General features: G+C 38.7%; 1 protein-coding gene across 3 annotated transcripts in view; it reads left to right on the forward strand.

Moving 5' to 3' along the window:
* FAT1 (FAT atypical cadherin 1) overlaps positions 1 to 19,053 on the forward strand; it is a 170,293-nt gene that overhangs the window by 98,005 nt on the left and 53,235 nt on the right. For all 3 annotated transcript variants that reach the window (XM_069095620.1, XM_069095638.1, XM_069095628.1), the window contains exons 4-7: positions 4,905 to 4,966; positions 8,791 to 9,120; positions 9,584 to 9,794; positions 13,777 to 13,916. In XM_069095620.1, the coding sequence (XP_068951721.1) occupies positions 4,905 to 4,966; positions 8,791 to 9,120; positions 9,584 to 9,794; positions 13,777 to 13,916 (743 nt within the window). The remainder of the gene's footprint in view (positions 1 to 4,904; positions 4,967 to 8,790; positions 9,121 to 9,583; positions 9,795 to 13,776; positions 13,917 to 19,053) is intronic.

A 19,053-nucleotide genomic window follows, 5' to 3' on the forward strand; every position in this document is an offset into this window, starting at 1 on the left:
TCTACTATAGGAAATTCCATAGTGAGTAGCATTGTGTTCATGTTATGGTGGCTGCTTTCTTGGACAAAAGGCTGATGTCCAGTCTTTCTTAGGGAATGGACAGATGAGAAAAGGTGCTAGGAGTGGGGTAGAGGAGCAGGAGAAAAAGCTGAGCTAGCATGTACCCCCTCCTCCCCCACAAAACCTTTTTCTTGTCTTCATAAACTCGAATAACTTAAAACTGCATTAAGATTTTTGGAATACTGTGTATACTTAACAGGGGAAACAGGGGCAGATTTATCATCTTTATTTTGTTATATACACTAAATTATGCAATTTTTTTGGATCAAATTTAAATGTAGTACTCCCACCCCCCAAAAGTGACATTTATGAAGAATGCAAAGTTCTCTTCTGGATGGAGCAGAAAAGTTCTTTTCTCTTTTCAAAAAAATTAATTTATTTTAAACTTAAATACACAATAAGAAAAGAAAAAGAACCATAAACTTAAAAACAAAATAAAAGAAGAAAAAAAAGCATTGCCATGTGCACAACAGAATGTAGGAGAGGATTCAAAATATACAGCAATAAATTTCCATTTCAAGAAAGCCTATATATAATAAATACTACTCATTGTGGTCAGAGCTGTCCATTTTTTCTTTGCTTGCTTGTAAGTTTTCTTTTGTTCTTTGCTTTGGAAGAGTTCTTTTCTAAGGTCTGCCTTGTCACAGGTTAAGGTTAGTGTGCTAGTATTTAAATATACCAAAGGACAGTAATCCTTTTCCCTTTCTCACTGGGTTGTTTCTACCCCAAGTGAAAAGACCAGCAATTTTTCCAAAGAAAGAATAGCAAACAATGGCTTTTAAAAAAAAGTGTTCCTTTAAAAAGTCTTTCACCTGTCGTGAAATTATTTTAATAAAATAATGGCAATAAATGCCTCTGGAGACAGCCCTGAATTCAGCTAGGAGGAGTTTATGAATTTGTAAAGAAGAATTTTTTGAGAAGTCATGAAATTATGAAATAGAAGAGGGGTTTTATGAGCTTTGGGATGATCTAGGGATTTGGCTGAATTATTGTTTTTCTTTCTGGATGAAGTACCGCGACTGTAATAATCATTGCATCCTCACAGTAAACCTACAAGTTAAATTATTCCCATTTTACAGATGAAGAAATTGAAAGGGAAAGGAACAAGCAGTTATGTAGCACCTACTGTGTGCCTGCCAGGTATTTTATCAATATTATCTCATATGATCCTCACCACAACCCTGAATGCTAATACCCCCTACCTTACAGAGGCTAAGTGATTTGTCTGGGCTCACACAGTGAGTAAATGTCTCAAGATCACATCTGAACCCAGATCGTCTTGACTTCAGGTCCAAAGCTTCATGCACTGTGCCACCTAGCTGCTTGTGAGACTGAGAGATTTGCCCAAGGTCATACAACTCTTGGAACTCAGGTCTTCCTGACTGTAGGTCTGATACCATGCTCATGATCCTACATTGAAACCTTAAACCAGAAGGCATGCCTTAGAGGTCTACATCCTAAGAAAAGACATGGATGGCAGTAAGAGTAAGACTTCTAGGGGCCTTGCACCATCATCTGTAAAATGGGAATAATACACTTGCAGGTTTGTTGTGAGGGTCAGATGATTATCAGGGACCTAGAACTACCGAAACGTCTTAATGGTTGTGCAGATGACCAAAGGGTCGGTGAAGGCCAGCCCCAGAGAGTATTCTTTGGGGGGCCCTACAAGGAACCTGACACCCCAACCACCCTCCAGTCCTCACAGATCATAAAAATCTGATTTTCTACTTGGAGGGAGATTATATTATACAAGGGTAGGCCTTGTAGACCCTCCCATTTAGAAATACAGTGATGGCTCTTGAGGATGCTTCTGTTCTCTGTAGGGAAATGGTTATTTAAGCTGAAAAAGTACTAGAGACAGAATATCATTAATTTGTGCAATGCCTGTGATTTCCAGGTCCAATCCCTGCCTTCGAGGAGCTTGGTTAAAGAGCCAGCTTGGGTGTCGGGTTAGAATCAGGAAAGTAGTACAGGAGTATGATTTGTGGTGTCTGGCATGTGGTCTCTGCCTCTGTGTGTGGCCTTCTGGAATTCCTCTGGGAGCCACGGTCTAACAACTCACATATTTCCCAGCCTTTCAGCCTGAGGTGGTGATGGCATCAGTGTGCTGCCAAGTCCAGACATAGATCCAACCACTGGGAGGTTAGGGGTGATGAGTTGTGCCCCAGATTAAGCCTAGAGCTACATTTCTAGCCAAGCTGACTTCTCCCCCCTTGAGAAAAACAGATCCTGCCAACACATCACAATGAGATCCTTCCTCTCTGCCAGAACCAGCTTCCTTGCATTGTCTTCAGTGCAGGGGGATACAGGGCAGTTTTTATTTGATCCCCAAGTACTGCTCTGTGAGGTCAGGCTGACCTGTACTCACTATTGTCACCACTGTGACCCCTGTAGCCGGCTTTGCAGTTTCAGAAGTCCTGCTCACCCTTAACCCATTTTTTAATCCAAGATTACAGGTTGCTAAGTCTGGCCCCAGGCTAGAATTCAAGATTCTGTTCCAACAACCTCAGCAACAAGTTTTTCTGCTTCTTCCATATGGGGTGTTTCCAAAATCTTAGTGCAGTTTTATGATTTATTAGCTTAAAAGACTTTGTGGACACCCTGTATATACACAGTCCAGATATACAGAGGCTTTTCGTTTGGTAAACAGACTATTTAAAATTTCTGAATTGTAGGCTCTTCTTCCACAGTCTGGTAGTCATGTTGATGACTTTGACTTACACAGTTAATAAGAAAAAGTAAAAGTGAAATTCTAGGGTAGTTGTTGAGGTTAAATCTCGGTAGGGGAATATGGTCAAAGAAATGGCATCATCAAGGACCATGGCTTTTAGAGCAGGTGATTCATCAATGCTTTAATACGTTTTTTTTTAATCAATTCAATTTAACAAGTATTTCTCAAATACCTTCTGGGTGGTGTCCGGTACAAACAAAGACAGAAATAAAACAGACCATCCCCTCCAGGATCTTCTGTGCTAGTGGGGAGAAATAGTATCTAAAGAAGTAAAACAAATACAAATAAACACAACAGAATTGTAGTTTGTGGGGTGGGGGATAGCATTTCAGAAAGGGGGGTGGGTCTGGAAAGGCCTCCCTTATGGAAGAGGTGGTATTTAAGTTTGGGGGGGGGGGTTCTTTTTGTAGGGGGAAAGGCAGGGCAGTTGGGATTAAGTGATTTGCCCAAGGTTTCACAGCTAGTAAGTGTTAAGTGGCTGAGGTCAGATTTGAACTCAGGTCCTCCTGATTCCAGGGTCGGTTCTCTATTCTCTGCACCACCTAGCTACCCTTGGAGGTTGTATTTAAACTGAGCCCTGAAGGGAGCTAGGATTTTCAAAAGGCAGAAAGAAGGGAGGACATTCTCAGGCAGGCTATATAAGGTCTTGGGGCCTGGAGATTGAATGCCATGGGATAGGGAAGAAAAAACAAAATCATCTGACTGGAATTTAAAAGAGTATGTGACTTGACTGGAGTGCAAAGGACATGAGGGAGAGTCAGTGGCCATCAGTTAAGGTAGCAACTTATCTGTACTAACATGCCTGTTAGCACAGCACTTAGGCTATATCTCTGAGGTTTTCCCTTGCTCTCACTATACGAAAGACCTACCATCTTTCTTGGTCATACATCTCCTGGATGACATGCTTTTACATCACTTCACGTATTCATGTCCCCACTGGCAATAATGGCATCCTTTGTATGGCCACTACGTGTTGCCATCACCCTTTTATTTCCCCTCAATGTTGATTTCTTCAGTTTGTGGTGTTCTGTGATTTTCTTTTAACTGTCACTGCAAGAATATTGGTGGTAACGTTTTAATAGGCATTAACTAATAATGACGTTTAATTCTGCCACAGTTCATTTGGACAGACATTTATTAAGCGCACAGCTCTGGCCCCGAAGGAGGTACACCATTTAGATGAGACATAGTCCAGAAATTGTTGCCGTTCTAATGGAGCTTTTAGTCTCATAGGAGGAAGATAGGACGCAGACCCAGAACGTTATAATACACAATATTGCATGATAAGTATATTATAGAGATAAAGAAGAAAAAGCTATGGGAGGTGTGGAAGGTCTTTCCTGCAGGGGGGCAATTCAGGGAAGGCTTCTTGGAAGAAAAGACATCTGAGTTGGTCTTTAAAGGATGGCCAGGAATTCAGAAGAGAGGGAGGGAGGAGAATGTTGAAAACACTGGGATCAGTGTGAACAAAGGCTTGGAGGTAGGAAATTGCAGGGCATGTTTAGGGTGTAGAGAGGAGTTATTAGAAGTAGTAACAGCAGCATGCTAGAAGAGAGGCCCTGGAAAGATAGCAAGATCCTGGCATGTTGTGGAAGACAGTAAGTGGTAATGCTTTTCAATTATATCATGCATAATATAAATCTTTATTTTCATCACTTGTTAATAAATTTTGTGGAAATTAAGGGACGATAGAAATAATAAATGAAATCCCATATGATTTCACCCAGACGTTATTTTAATAACTTGCTTTTGTCTCCAGGCCAGCAGAATTTTAGGAATTATTTCCAATCTTTGTTCCTCCTAAATATTGTCATAGCTGCCAAAATCAGCAAACGAGGCTTCACCCTCCCCCCATCCCTTCTTTAGTCTCACCTTTTGAGGAGAGCTGTTAACAACAGTGAAGTGAAGGATTATCCAGCAAACAGAATTATCTCTCTGGGATCCTGGACATGGCTCTGCTTGGTTCCTTTTCTTTGCTTGTTAAGGTTTCCATTGAAAATGAGGTTAAAGTTTGGAATAATAGCCTCCCCCCCCCACTGTTTCAGGAGCCCCTGACCAATTTGCAGTAACCTTGCTTTTCTCTGAGGGCTAACGAGTTATTTATCATTCATAGGGCTCATCACAACCACATCGAGGAAACTAGACCGAGAACAACAGGATGAACACATACTAGAAGTAAGCATTTTATTTCTTTTTCCTTAAAAAAAATATAAAAGGAGGAAACTCATGAAGTTTCTGCTAGAGTTACTAGTTGTCTGGCAAAGACGGCTAATGTGCGTGTATGTATGCATGCATGTATGTATGCATGCATGTATGTATGTATAATGTGCATTATGGGAAGGGTTACAATCGTCAGAGGGTTCTGCTTTTTTTAGTATTAATTTAACAGCTTCTTATCACTTACCAATTTTGATGGTTTATCTTCAGCCAAGATCCTGGCTTACAAAACCAGCCCCCAAAGGGCCAAGGTTGAATGGACAAAATAATTACAAGAACTAGTGTAATATCTGCAAAGTACTTTACAAATGTTATCTAATTTTTTATCCTCACAGCAACCCTGTTTGGTTGGTGCTGTAATTATTCCCATTTTATAGACAAGGAAACTGAGGCATACAGATGTGAAAGCAGCTTCCCCAGAGTCACACAGCTAGTTAAACGTCTGAGGCCAGATTTGAACTAAGATCTTTCTGACTCCAGATCTAGCTCCCTGTCCACTGGGACATCTGACTACCTTATAAAACAAGTCCTGATAGGAGAGGCCAAAATGGAAATGTAGAATAAGGTCTGGGGCAATGCCAGAAGAGACCAGGAGGAAGAAAGAAAGTGAATGCAAGAAATAGAGCAAAGTAAATATATTTCCCCATCCCAGTCATACAAGGAAAAGAATTGACTGTTTGAGTACATTTGTCAATCATCTTTGTAAATGGATTTGCCACTGGTGTCAATAATTGAGAATATATTGTATACCTTCTTTTCTAAAGCCTATAAACTTTTAATAATTATGTGTGTTGCAAGTACTCTGTATCTGCTTCACTTTTACCTCTTCTTTCCCCCTTTTAATGTGAGAATTTCATGGTTTTTGATGGATACTACAGTGAAATTATTTCAGCATGGAGCGTCTGCTAAAGGCAGGACCAGAGCAACCGTATCCTCTCCACGGATTAGTGTTCTATCTTTTCTTGCACTGAGTATGGCTCCTTGTGTTTGGAGGGAGAGAGAGAGAGAGAGAGAGAGAGAGAGAGAGAGAGAGAGAGAGAGAGAGAGAAGAAAGGAGAGAAGGTGAATGGGTGGAAGGAGAACAAAGAAGAGGACAGAAAGAAGAAAGGGGGAGTAAGAGGGAGGGAGGGAGAGAGAGAGAGAGTGTGTGTGTGTGTGTGTGTGTGTGTGTGTGTGTGTGTGTCTATTGAGTTGAACAGTTCCCAAAACTAAACTAGTAGAAGATTAGGGAAAAGGAACAGATTGAGCAAGGAAAAATATAGAGAGCTGTAAGTCTTATCATATGTGTCATGCCATAATAACTGATGTCCCATATAATCCCTCCACTCAGGGAAGATGGAAGACATTCTTGCATCTCATCATCTTTTATCACAGCAGATAAAAAAGTATGGAGCAAGAAAGAGGGAATTCTTAGTAGGTGAAGAAGACTGATTCATTCCATTCAGAAAGCTTATGGTTTGTTAAAGCCAAACACCTTTTTGGACCTCTGCTGTTCTGAACAAATTGTCTGTTCAACCTCCCTGGAAACTGTCCGCATCTGCTTTGGAGGTTTTGGTCCCCATGTGGAGAATCAGAGTTCACCCTTAATAACTCTCAGTCTTTCCTCAGAGGTCATCAAAGAGTGGAAGCTTCGCCATTTCTTTCCTTCTGATCCATGGTACTCTGTTCACATAAAATTGCATGATTGTTTTTGGTCTTCTGTTATTGAGCTATCATTGCAGTTGATTATGTGGTCTCCATAGTGGAGATTTCTTGTAGCCTGTGGTGGACTGGATTCTCTGCTGTTTATTGAATCTAATATTTTATGGGTCTGTAATTTTATATACTATAGATTTGCTTTCTATGGATGCAAATATCTATTCCCTCTGAAACCTAGTAGATTATCTTTGAAAGTTTCTATGGCAAAAAATATCCATTGCTCTGTAGCCAACATTATAATAATAAGCCTCTCCAAACCCAGCTCTGCTAGTCTGTAGTCAACAGACATAAATAATCCATCACTTGGCCCAGATTCCAAGCGTTTCCACCTTGGTATAATCATAATTATTTATGTAGCAGTAAAGGTTTACATGTTACCTCGTTTGATCCTCACAAAAACCCTGGGAGGTAAATGGTATTATTATCCCCATTTTACAGATGGGAAAACAAGTTGGGAGATAGTACTTTTCTAAGGTCCCATGGCTAATTAATGTCACTGAAACTCCCTCTCCCAGTGTGTTGATCTGTACCTGACCTACAGCTTAGAGAGTTAGAAAGTGGCCTGGGACACTAAACTGTCTTTTGCCCAGAGTCACAAAAGTAGTATCTCTACAATGGAAGACTTGAACTGACCCCCTAGGACAGATCTTGAACCACTATAGAATTTGTTATTAAAAATTACAGATAAATCCAAAAGGCAAATGCAGTTTATGATTTCTGATATCATAGTGCTTAGTGCTTCCAGAATCATTTAATCAGTGTGGCTACGTACTTCACTGATGTAGATTAGAACCTTTCTATACCTTAGGTGATTTTTGTGAATTGTGGTTATAGGGGGAAAACTCATTACCTGGTAGCCAGTAATCAATTGATAAGTTTCTAAAAAGATAAGAAATATATTCTATAAATTCACTTATTTCTTGTCCATTTAGAGGAGAGACCAGATCAGTGGTTTCATTCATATAGGGAACTTGCAGTGAATAAACTACTACCCATGCAGGTCAGCTACTATTCTGTTAGGAAGGAAAGGAGGGAGGGAAGAAGGAAGAAAGGAAGGAAGAATTAATTAAGGACCTCCTTTGTGCCAGGCACTGTACTGTACTAAGCAATTTACAAATATTATCTCATTTGACCTCTCTCAGAATTCTTCTGGAGATCAAATGAGATAATACATGTAAAGGGCTTTGTAAAGTGCCATATAAATATAAATTATTATTAATTAACTGTTTTAATTCCCCGAAAGTATGTGATCCCTTTCAAGTGATCTATTTCAGAAAAACAGAAAAGGGAGAAAAATGAGTTGTATCAAGGCCATTGCCTCCTTATACCAGGAGGAAAATTTCTTCCTAACAAACAAAGGGGTGATAAGTTTATTTCCATGTGCACAACTGATAATCTCAACTGAATACATTCCTGAGGGCTTTCATGGTCCTCATACTCAAGTGAGGTTCTTTGGAGAACATAGAAGAGAAAACATTTTCATGTCTACTTGAAATTCCATTCCCATTCAGATTCTCTCAGATTTCACATTCCATGTTAAATTACATCTTTTAAAATCGGAATATGTGATCCTTTCAAGATTGGGGGCAGGGAGGGAACCATTTCTGTGCAAAGAAAATTAAGCAAACATCATCATTTGAGAAAGTAGTAGGCTGAAACATATTAAGGGGTTACTACTAAAAAACTAAGTGATTTTTTTTTTCAAAATCTTACTGTTATGCTTATGAAAACTAAAGTGACAAGACTGAGGTACAGAATAAGAAATTTGTTGTTTTTATTTTGTTAAAGGAGTACTTAGAGTACCAGTGGCATGTAGTTGAGGGTCCTGGCATTAAGAATAAACTATATAGATTTATTTCGTGCTTCCAGTTTCTCCTTTACCCAATCCATTCTTTATACCAGTACCTTCTAATGTACCATTATTGTCCTTTTCCTCTGTTTAAGAACATTCTTTGTATTGACTTCTCCGTGCGAGTAGTGACATTCTGCCTTAAGCAGAAATTCTCTTTTTAGGGTTATTATATCGAAGGTAAAAATTGACTTTTACTCCTTTTTTCTTTCTTAAAAAAATAAACAAAAAACAGGTGACAGTGACAGATGATGGTAGTCCTCCAAAGTCAACCATTGCAAGAGTGATCGTGAAAATCCTCGATGAGAATGACAACAAGCCACAGTTCTTACAGAAATTCTACAAAATCCGACTCCCAGAACGAGATAAACCAGAGCGTGAGAGAAGCGCCAGACGGGAACCCATCTATCGGGTTATAGCCACGGACAAAGATGAAGGCCCCAATGCAGAGATCTCCTATAGCATTGAAGATGGAGATGAGCATGGGAAATTCTTCATTGAACCAAAAACTGGAGTTGTTTCTTCTAAGAAATTTTCAGGAGCACGAGAATATGATATTCTTTCAGTGAGTCAGAATATTTGTCTTTCTTCCTTTTTAAGCTGTACAGGCTTAGAACAGGCCTTACCTAGTTTCTTCTATTTGCCTATTTGCTCTTTTATATCAGGGGCATAAGTGACTAAAGTTTTGAGACCTAACTAATATGTGATGCTGCCTGATAATCTGTCAGAAGCACAAGGTTTTTTGTTTTTTTTTTCCCCTTCATTTCAACTATGATTTCTTCTGCTTGTTCTTTGTACTAAGTTCATTTAACCAAGGCCTTTATCTTCACTTTAGACATATGGTAAGCAGACACAAATAGTAAACTCTTGAGTTTAAACTCTCATTATGAAACCTAGCCAACCATAGCTTTAATTAATGGAAAGAAGGCTGCAGAACATTGATTTTGTTAATGATTGTGATTTTTAAATTAAATATAAATATATACTTTTTTTCTTTCCTTCCCCTCCCTTTCCCCTGAATTTTTTAGATTAAAGCTGTTGATAATGGTCGTCCTCAAAAGTCATCAACTGCCCGACTGCATATTGAATGGATCTCTAAACCCAAGCCATCCCCTGAGCCAATTTCCTTTGAAGAACCTTATTTTTCTTTCACTGTAATGGAGAGTGACCCAGTTGCTCACATGATTGGGGTGATTTCTGTTGAACCCCTTGGCACACCCCTTTGGTTTGACATCATTGGTAAGAACGCCTTCAAGTTTTCATTGGAATTTCATAGATTGAACTTCATAGAACTGGACCTGGTTTTTCTCATTATTGTACTCCATTCCCATTAGTATATTGGCCTCAAATAAAGTCTTCAAGGAGTGTCAGAAAGAATTACCTTCCAAACTGCAACTTTTTATTCTAAAATGTCTGGCAATAAATCAGTACATTTTTTTTTTCAAAAGGGCTTATAAATTATGTTGTGAGTTTCCCCAGCAAATATTAATAATTCAGCAAATCTATGATGTTAAGACTTAACTTTTTTCCTTACTGAATTTCTCTTTTTTTTCTTTTGAAGTTTTTATTTGAAAGCTTATTGCCAAGATTATAAATTCTTAGGGCAGCTAGGTGGTACAGTGAATAGAGTGTTGGGCCTTTTCTTGGACTCAAATCTGGTCTCTGATGCTTACTATCAGTGTGACCCTGGGCAAGTCACTTAACCCTATTTGCCTTAGTGTCTTCATTTGTCAAAAAAACTGGAGAAGGAAATGGCAAACCATTTGCGTCTTTGCCAAGAAAACCCCAAATGGGGTCATAAAGAGTTGATCATAACTGATCAACAAGGAACCATAAATTCTTACTTTCTGCCCAGTGAGGTGGCTTGCTATCAGGTGTTAGTACTATGAGTGCGGGATGAACTTCTGTACTAAAATTGTTAGTAATGTCTCTGTTGCTACTGAAGTTTTGGGAATCTGTCTAAGGAAAGAAATTTACATGAAAAAGGGAAGAGGGAGAACAAGGAAATAAGCATTTATTTTTCAGTTCTCATCTATTCTTTGTGACCCCATGTGGAGTTTTCTTGGCAAAGATACTGGAGTGATTTGCTATTTACTTTTCTAGCTCATTTGACAAATGAGGAAACTGAGGTAGACAGGGTTAAGTGACTTGCCCAGGGTCACAAAACTCTAGTAAGTGTGTGAGGCCAGATTTGAACTTGGGTCTTCCTTACTCCTGGCCCTGCCCGCTATCCACTGCATCACCAGCTGCTTCTAGGGGAGTATGATGTAGAAGAATGACTTCTGAATCAAACAAAATACTCTGATTTAGATTTCCACTCCAGAGCTTACGAGCTATGTGACTTTGACAAGTCTTATTTGAGTCTTAGTTTCATCTGTAAAATGGGTATAACAGTGTGTGTGCTACTTAACTTCTTGGTTACTAGCTATGGGACCTAATCTTCTTCACCTGCCTGACCCTCAGTTTCCTCATCAACAAATGAGCATGATAATATGTGCATACCCATTATGGGAAAGGTACATCATAAACCTTAAGGCCCTGGGCTCCTTACAACATGAAAGGAAATGTTTGTGGCCTAGTGAAGAGCTGGCCTTCAACTTCGAATGGTCTGGGTTCATTTCCTGCTTTTGATGCATGTTAGCAGAGTTACTATGGTCAACTGTTTAATGTCAGTGCCCCAGGCCATTTAGTCAGTCTCAAAGTTACAAACAGATCACTCTTCTTCAGTAGAAGTTCTGCTGATTAAATTGATGTTATGGGTCTAGACCAAAATGTCCTTGTTTCCTCTCCCCCTTGCCTTTCCTCCTTCCCTTCTTCCCTCTCTCTCCACCTCCCCATCTCTCCTCTCTCTCCCCCCACCATATCCATATATATATATATGTGTATATATATATATGTATATATATATGAGAGAAATATATGCATATATGAGACAGTATTATATATGTTATAATGAGAGAATATTATTTTGCTTTTATAATATTATAGTTACAAAATGTGAATTATTGCATATATGGGTTGCATACATAGCTGTGGATTTTCTAGAAGTTTTGAGTCACAATGTTTTTTTTTTTATATTATTATATAGCTTACTAAAGTGAGATGTGAAAATCACCCTGCAAGTAGCTTACCTGTCTTTGCAGGTCACTAAAATTATCCATAATTCATCATTTCTGAGTTATTGTTGTTGCTGTTTTTTATGTAAAGAAACAAATTTACTTACACTAGCATTTTTTCTTTCCTGTTTCCAAGACTGAAGCTCTTAGACAGTGAAAGATGTGTATGCAAGGTGTTTTGGCTACTTAAGGTGGATTGACAACTCATTTTTTACCCCTGGAAAGTAAATTGTCTTCTGATGACATTGACATTAGGGGCTGGTTGTAGGAATCCATTGGGGAGGGCCAAACCCTCTGGACCCATCCCTACAGGAGATTAAGGCCCACGAACTATTCCCCAATTTAGATTATGCCTTCAGCATGGAGAAGAGAGTTCTGCTATTCCACCTACCCAAGCCATTGTAGAAAGTTGTTAACACTCATCATTAATTATGTTAACAAGTAGTTTAGTTTTAAGAAAAAAAAGTCAATAGCTTAATGAATTGTTTAATAATTGCATTAATATGGTTGGACTGTGATTGTTCTGTCCCATTCCAAAGTCTCTGGACTTCTGTTATGCAGATCCCAGTGCACTACCCTCCTTTCTTACAGTTTGAATTAATTGGATTGCTTTCCCACATGTTCTCTGCTTGCTTTCCATGCTTGCTTGCTTCTTTTTGGCTGTGCCAGGAGACAGTCTTGCTAGAGAAGTTTTTTACATCTTTCAGATGGCTTGTGACCTGAACTGTACAGCAGAAGGTATCTGCTGAGATCACATAATTTATTACTGGATTATGAGATCTAAAATAATTATGGTGTAGAACTCATTTATTTTCTGGGGGGATGGTTGTCTTCATTCTTTTTTTCTTTCATGACGTAAACATAGTCTTCCATTCCAAACATGAATTTGAATGATTAAAAACATAATTTAGAAGCTACTTCTTGTCCTTGTTGCATTGGATTATGTCTGGCAATATTTCAACTAATATCTCATTTCATAACAGTTACAAAAAATGAAATTTCAGTGAAATCCCCAAATTTAATTTTGTAAGATCTTAAGTTTGTACACTCATGCATGAAGAATGGATGTCTTGCCTTATAACTGGAGACATATTTGAAAAAAGTGCAATTGGGACAAATAGCTTTTGTTTCATCTAACATTGGATTAGACAGTGTTTAAAATGGAGAAATTATTTTCATTGTTAGAATCAAGGCCAGTTAAATTCAGGGGCCAGTATTTCTCAACATTAACTGCATTAACAGGCTTATCCTGTTAGAAATGTCTGCTTCCTACCATCATGGTTATTATTATGAGCAATTCAATTTTAAATGACCGACTCCTGTCACTGATGGACATTTCAACATAGTTATTGACCAATAATTCAAAGGGACATTTGGAAAACCTGAAATGTAATGAAATGAATTGCATCCAGAAAAGATATTAGTCACGTATTAAGCACTCTTGTTTGCAGTTTCCAGGATTTCTCCTATTTTAAAAGTTTTCTTTCACTTTACTCTCATTTCCATTCCTCTCACGACCTACACTAGTCTCTGAGCCACTTTTTTTTTTAAAGCAAATTCCTTACGAATTAGTACCCAGCTATTGTCACAATGGCTAGTCTAGCTAGGTGTTTTGGAAGTTGAAGATGACCTGTCTAGGTTTAAATGATTAAGTACCAACCTTCCACACTTGGAGGATAACTTGAGTAAAGTCCTCAAGAAGGAAGAAGTCAGAAAGAGAATGTGAGACGGATATCCATATAGTGGTTACAGTAATGAGATCCGTGAGATATAAATAGGAGATAAAGTGAGAAATGGAGGTCTGAACCAGATTATGGAACACCTGAAATGCCAGGATAAATGGTGTCTATTTCTATAACCAGTGAGGAGTTAGAGAATCATGGAGTCTCATAGTAGGAAAGGAAGTCAGGTCACCCAACAGTGTTTGAAAGATTTGTTTCATCTCCATTATGTACCAGAATCCACAAAGTGTGTGTGTGTGTGTGTGAGAGAGAGAGATTGAGAGAGAGAGAGAGAGAGAGAGAGAGAGAGAGAGAGAGAGAGAGAGAGAGAGACTATGAGACAACTGGTTTTTTTACACTTATCTTTCCACTATCTTAAACAAGGTGGTAACTATGATAGCCAATTTGATGTGGACAAGGGCACCGGCACCATCATTGTTGCCAGGCCTCTTGATGCAGAACAGAAATCAAACTACAATCTGACGGTGGAGGCAACAGATGGAACCACAGCCATCGTGACTCAGGTAATTGAATTATTACTAGTGTGATTGTTGAAGGAAGACTGTTCCTTTCCAGATCTGTAAATAGTGTATTCCTAAGGAGGGTCCGTATAAAACAAAGGAGATGGATTCCGATATTAAGCAATCCCAGTAGATTATAATATTTTTATTCAATAAGGAAATGATGTAAAGTAAATGGTTCATTTATGTTATAAACATTGTATGTTGGTCTATACCTGTAGACCTTGTTACTATGGAGAAGCTACTAGGTCAATTCAACTTGGGAGTTGGAGGTACAGAAGGGCTAAAGCCAGTTGGCTTTTAGAACTAAGACTATCACCAGGGTGATGAGCTTCCAGGAGAGGAGGACGACCTGGCTGCCTAAGGAGGGAGAGTCAGAGCAGCTCACTTCAGAAACAGAGCAAGCCAGTCTTCAGTGGGGTTGGCCCTTGAATGACTGATGCCATTCCAAGCCTGGGGAGAGATAGGAGACCCAGCCCCAAATAAATAAACGAGCGAATGAATGAATGAATGAACAAACTTTATTTCATGCCAATTGATATTTTTTAGTACACTAGAATGATATACATCTTTAAAACATTGAAATGCTGTCATTAATTATTGTTACCTATACTGAGATATCTTTAGGAAAGAAACCAAAATGTTAGTTTCCCCCATCCCCACCTTTTTTAAATGACTTAATGAAGTTTTAATTATATACCCTATTGCATGAACAATAATGACAGCAATATATAATCTTAAAGACTCTTGTTGATGCTTAAGAAATAATCTTCTTTCATATTCTTTTTGAAATATGTACATTTCACTCCTTCCCTCCCCCTCTCCCTTCTAAGTATACACAGAGAGATCTGTGTACATAGATAGTTACATGTAGATAGAGAGAGTTATAGGGAAATGCAACCACATCTCTATATATACAGAAGTACAAAAGTAAGTGTATGTATATGCATTTAATGTATGTACATTTATCATGTGCATACACATTTATTGTATGTGTGTGTGTATATAGTTATATATGTATACAAGTCTATCACACGAGCTATTTGTAAAGACAGTGCCTAGCACATAGCAAGAACTATGTCAATGTTAGCTATTGTTCTTATAGCCAAAGCTATGTCTAAAAATTTATAGAGTTATGTGGTTACTCCATCCATCCCTGTCTTAGTGTACATTATTACACCTTCCTTCATCTGGGGAGCATAACTCAAAGACATCCGTCAGTCTCTAAGACATCCATCAATCTTTCCATACAACAAATATTTGTTAAACCCCCACTATCCCTAAAATACCATGCAAGGCATTGTGGAGGATAAAAAGAATGCTAGTAATCTACAATATGTTTTGTTCATCCATGGAAATCAAGATAACTGCGAAAGCACACAATTACACAGTTTGTTGCAAGTTGAAAAGAAGGCAAACTGTTTAGAAGCTGTACCAATTAGAAATGCTTTGATTTAAAAATAATAAACCTAAAATATTTCCATTATGCAAAAATGATGTTTTCTATTACTTTGATATTAGAGACTTTATACTATAGCTACAGGCCATGCACATCTGCAAATAATTTCATTGTCATAGCTTTATCTAAATTACTTGCTGAAAAATAACCAGGCAGTATGTGGGAAAGCTTTTAAATTTATATGTAGCTAAATCACAAATGCATGGTGTACACATAGAACAAACAGACTGGAGCCTTGTGTACTGATGTTTGACAGTCTTGGAAATGACTAGGGAGGAATAGCATTAAAAAAAAATCAAATGTTAGAGAATTCAATCCTTTTAGATTACAGTGTTCTAGCTTTAAATCATTCTGTTCTGATCTTGAATAAGAAAGATTTATTTATTTTCTTATTGAGGCTGCTACCACATGAACCATTTGTTACTGGTTTGGGGGGATTGGGGTTGTTTTTTTTTTTTAAGGATGCAGTAACATGTAGTGCTTTCTTGATAATCTGTTTTCAGTGAACAGGATATTAGATATGGTCATTTAAAACTAATTGCTGTTATTTCATTCCACCTTACACACAGGATATTCATTCTGAGTTTGTGCAGAATTAATATAAGTATTCTGCTTTGGGGCTAGTTTGACAGTGACCAGTATAAAGCTGATCATTATTAAATATTCATTTTTTCTAGTAATTGTTGTTCTGTGCTACATCTAGGGCAGCACAATAAAGTGGTTTTCATGGGACTAAAATCTTTAGGAAAAACAAAAATAGCAAAAACTTGATCAAGAAAAATAATTCCCCAGTGCATCTATTAGAACAAAATTGCTTAAAAGTTTTATAAGGAAATAAATAGTTTAAAGAGTCTTGAATATTATATGACCTGCAGGTGGTATACCCCGACTTGGAGAAAATCCAGTATGTAGGAATCCCTGCTTTAGCACAGTAAATGAAGTATGAAAACGATCCTTTTATGGGGCCCTGCAGTGTGGCCACTGGCTCTCATCACAACAAGCTTATGAGGGATAATAAAGAAGCCTGGTAGTAGAACCCCAACTACGCTCCCTGAGCTACTAATCACCAACAGCACTGTTAAATAAATGTGCTTTTAGATGGCAAAGGGAAAAGCTTGGATGTGAAAAGAAAACATTTCCTGGGAACACAGACAGAGATAGAGCCTAAATAGAACCCCCAAGGGCCTGTCTCCTTGCCATGGCGCTAGACCTTAGGGTATGTCATTTATTGCGTAGGGGTTTCTGTTTCAATTTCATATTTATAATCTGTAACTTTTGGGGACAGATTTGTCCGAAAAGGAAAATTAGGCCCTGCCTGCTGTGCCGCTGCACGGTACAGATAGATAAAATAGTATCCAAGGTCCTGAAGGGCTAATGAAATCAGCCAGCAAAGGAGGAGCAGTTAGGAGTTTGGGGTTAGGTCACCGGGCTGGGTTTGGAAACAGATAAAACAATTCCCCTGTGGAATTGGAGTGCAGATTCAGTAAATGTGAAACAAAGTCGGGGACAGGGGATAACAGAAGAATTGTTTGTCAGGGCAGATTCAGGAATACAGGAGAAGGAGAGTCAGGTTTGCTGAGCTAAATTCTGGAACACTGAAGGTCAGAACCAGGGTGGCTGAGAGGAGGAGGAAAAGCTGGAAGTATAAGTCACAGAGGAGAAAGTCCCTGAAAGTTAAATTCTTGGCTGCACCTGGTGGTGTTCAATGTGCTGACTTGGAGGGCAGGCCCACAGGGCCCAGCCCACCTGTTTCTCCTTTCCTCACAGTAGTGTTGTGATTTTTCCCGAATGGTTGGCTGAATGGGGGTGGCTATTAATTAAATTCTTACGACGTGACAACACTGTGTTAAGCACTGGAGTACAGATACACATGCTCATGGAAAGTAGAAGTCACTTTGGCCCAGAACGTTGTAGTGATGGCGAGTGGAACCATAAAGGAGTCGATGGACATGCCCAGCCTAGTAACAATAAGAGTCAGTTTGATCATGGTTCCAGACTTGGAATTGGGAAGAGAAAGTGCTAGCAAAGTTCTTACTGATGCTGTAGAGAGGCCAGAGAGTAGGGAACCATATCTCACATACCTACATGCACACGCGTGCATACACACACTGCCCATTGTGATCTCTGCACCCTCCAGATTTATAGCATTAATGATAACCTTTGATGACAGTCACTTTCCTAGTTTTTCCTTGGCTATGTGTGATCTCCCCAGTGAGAGTGGAAGCTCCCTGAAGAGATAGTGCTTCAGGGCTCTGATTTTGGCCCTCTTCTGTTTGGCATTTTTATCTATGATTTGGATGAGGCATCATGGTATAGTGGAAAAAATGCTAGGAGAGACCTAGTTTCAGATCCTTCCTCAACCACTTAGTAGCAGTGTGACCAGTAAAATCATTTAATCCCACTGAGCCTTGATTTCTTTATCTGTAAAATGGAAATAGCAATAATAATGATAAATGATATTAATAGCAACTCAGTGTTGTAAGGGTCAAATGAGATAATGTATGTAACATTCTTAGCAAACCTTTAAGCCTATGTAAATGTTAACTTATTAGTACATTATCATAGTATACCTAGTGTGCTTATTGGTTTGGGGTTAATAAAGGCCTGGTATACATAGTTGACACTTTGGATTAGGGATGGGGAACCTGCAGCCTTGAGGCCACATGTGGCCCTCAAGGTCTTCAAGTACATCCCTTTGACTGAATCCAAACTTCACAGAACAAATCCTCTTAATAATAAAAGGATTTGTTTGGTAAAACTTGAACTCAAGCAGAAGGCTGCACCAGAGGTTCATGTGGCCTCAAGACCACAGGTTCCTCACCCCTGCTTTGGTGATACCATCAGGATCCCAAAAGACCATGACAGGCAACAGTGATGGATGGGATCTAATAAAAACCCTTGATACTCCCCCCCCCCCAAATCATCTGAACAAGATGGGGACACACAGGAAGGTGATGTGTGGCTTCAGTCAATCAGTCAATAAATATTTATTAAGAACCTGCCAGGTGCCTGGCTTGATAATAATTCAGGTTAAAAAAAAAAGACTTATGGGCCCTTTTTTCTTAATAACTGCTCAAAACAAGTTATTAATGTGTAAATCCTATACCAAAAACCCAAAATAGTATAGGAGAAACCAAGGTAATCTTTTTTTTTTATTAAAACAACTACTGTGTACCATATACCATATGTCTTTTTAAAGGTATATTTTAAGGGTTATCATAGGAAGAAATCGATACGATGGATGGAAGCTGTGGAGATCCCAGTTTTAGACAGATAAGTTGAAGAAATCCCTGTAACATCTAGAGTTGTTCAGAAGTGATGCCCAGACTGCCTCAGGTGGCATTGAGATCACTCACTCTAGGTCAGTAAAGTGAAGGCTAGATGACCTCTTGTTAGGTGTGTTGTAGAGGGGGATTCCCATTTCAAGTTCAAGCTGCCCTGGATAACTCCTGAACTCTCTTCCAAGTAACATCTATAGATCTAGACATGAAAGGAGCCTTAGGGACCATCTAACCCACCTCTCCTTCCACTCCACTGCCCTCATTTCATGGATGAAGGTCAAAGCCAAGATCAGACAAAGCAGATAGTTGAGTTGTGATTTAAACTCTTTTCCTCCAATTACTAATTCACTATGTACTGGAAGTTTCTCTGATTTATTTTTGTGTTTCCTTCGGTGGCTTC

The sequence above is a fragment of the Petaurus breviceps genome, unplaced genomic scaffold, assembly GCF_028583685.1.
Source record: "Petaurus breviceps papuanus isolate PSGF00001 unplaced genomic scaffold, PetGlider_PUasm1.0 126, whole genome shotgun sequence".
Lineage (NCBI taxonomy): Eukaryota > Metazoa > Chordata > Mammalia > Diprotodontia > Petauridae > Petaurus > Petaurus breviceps.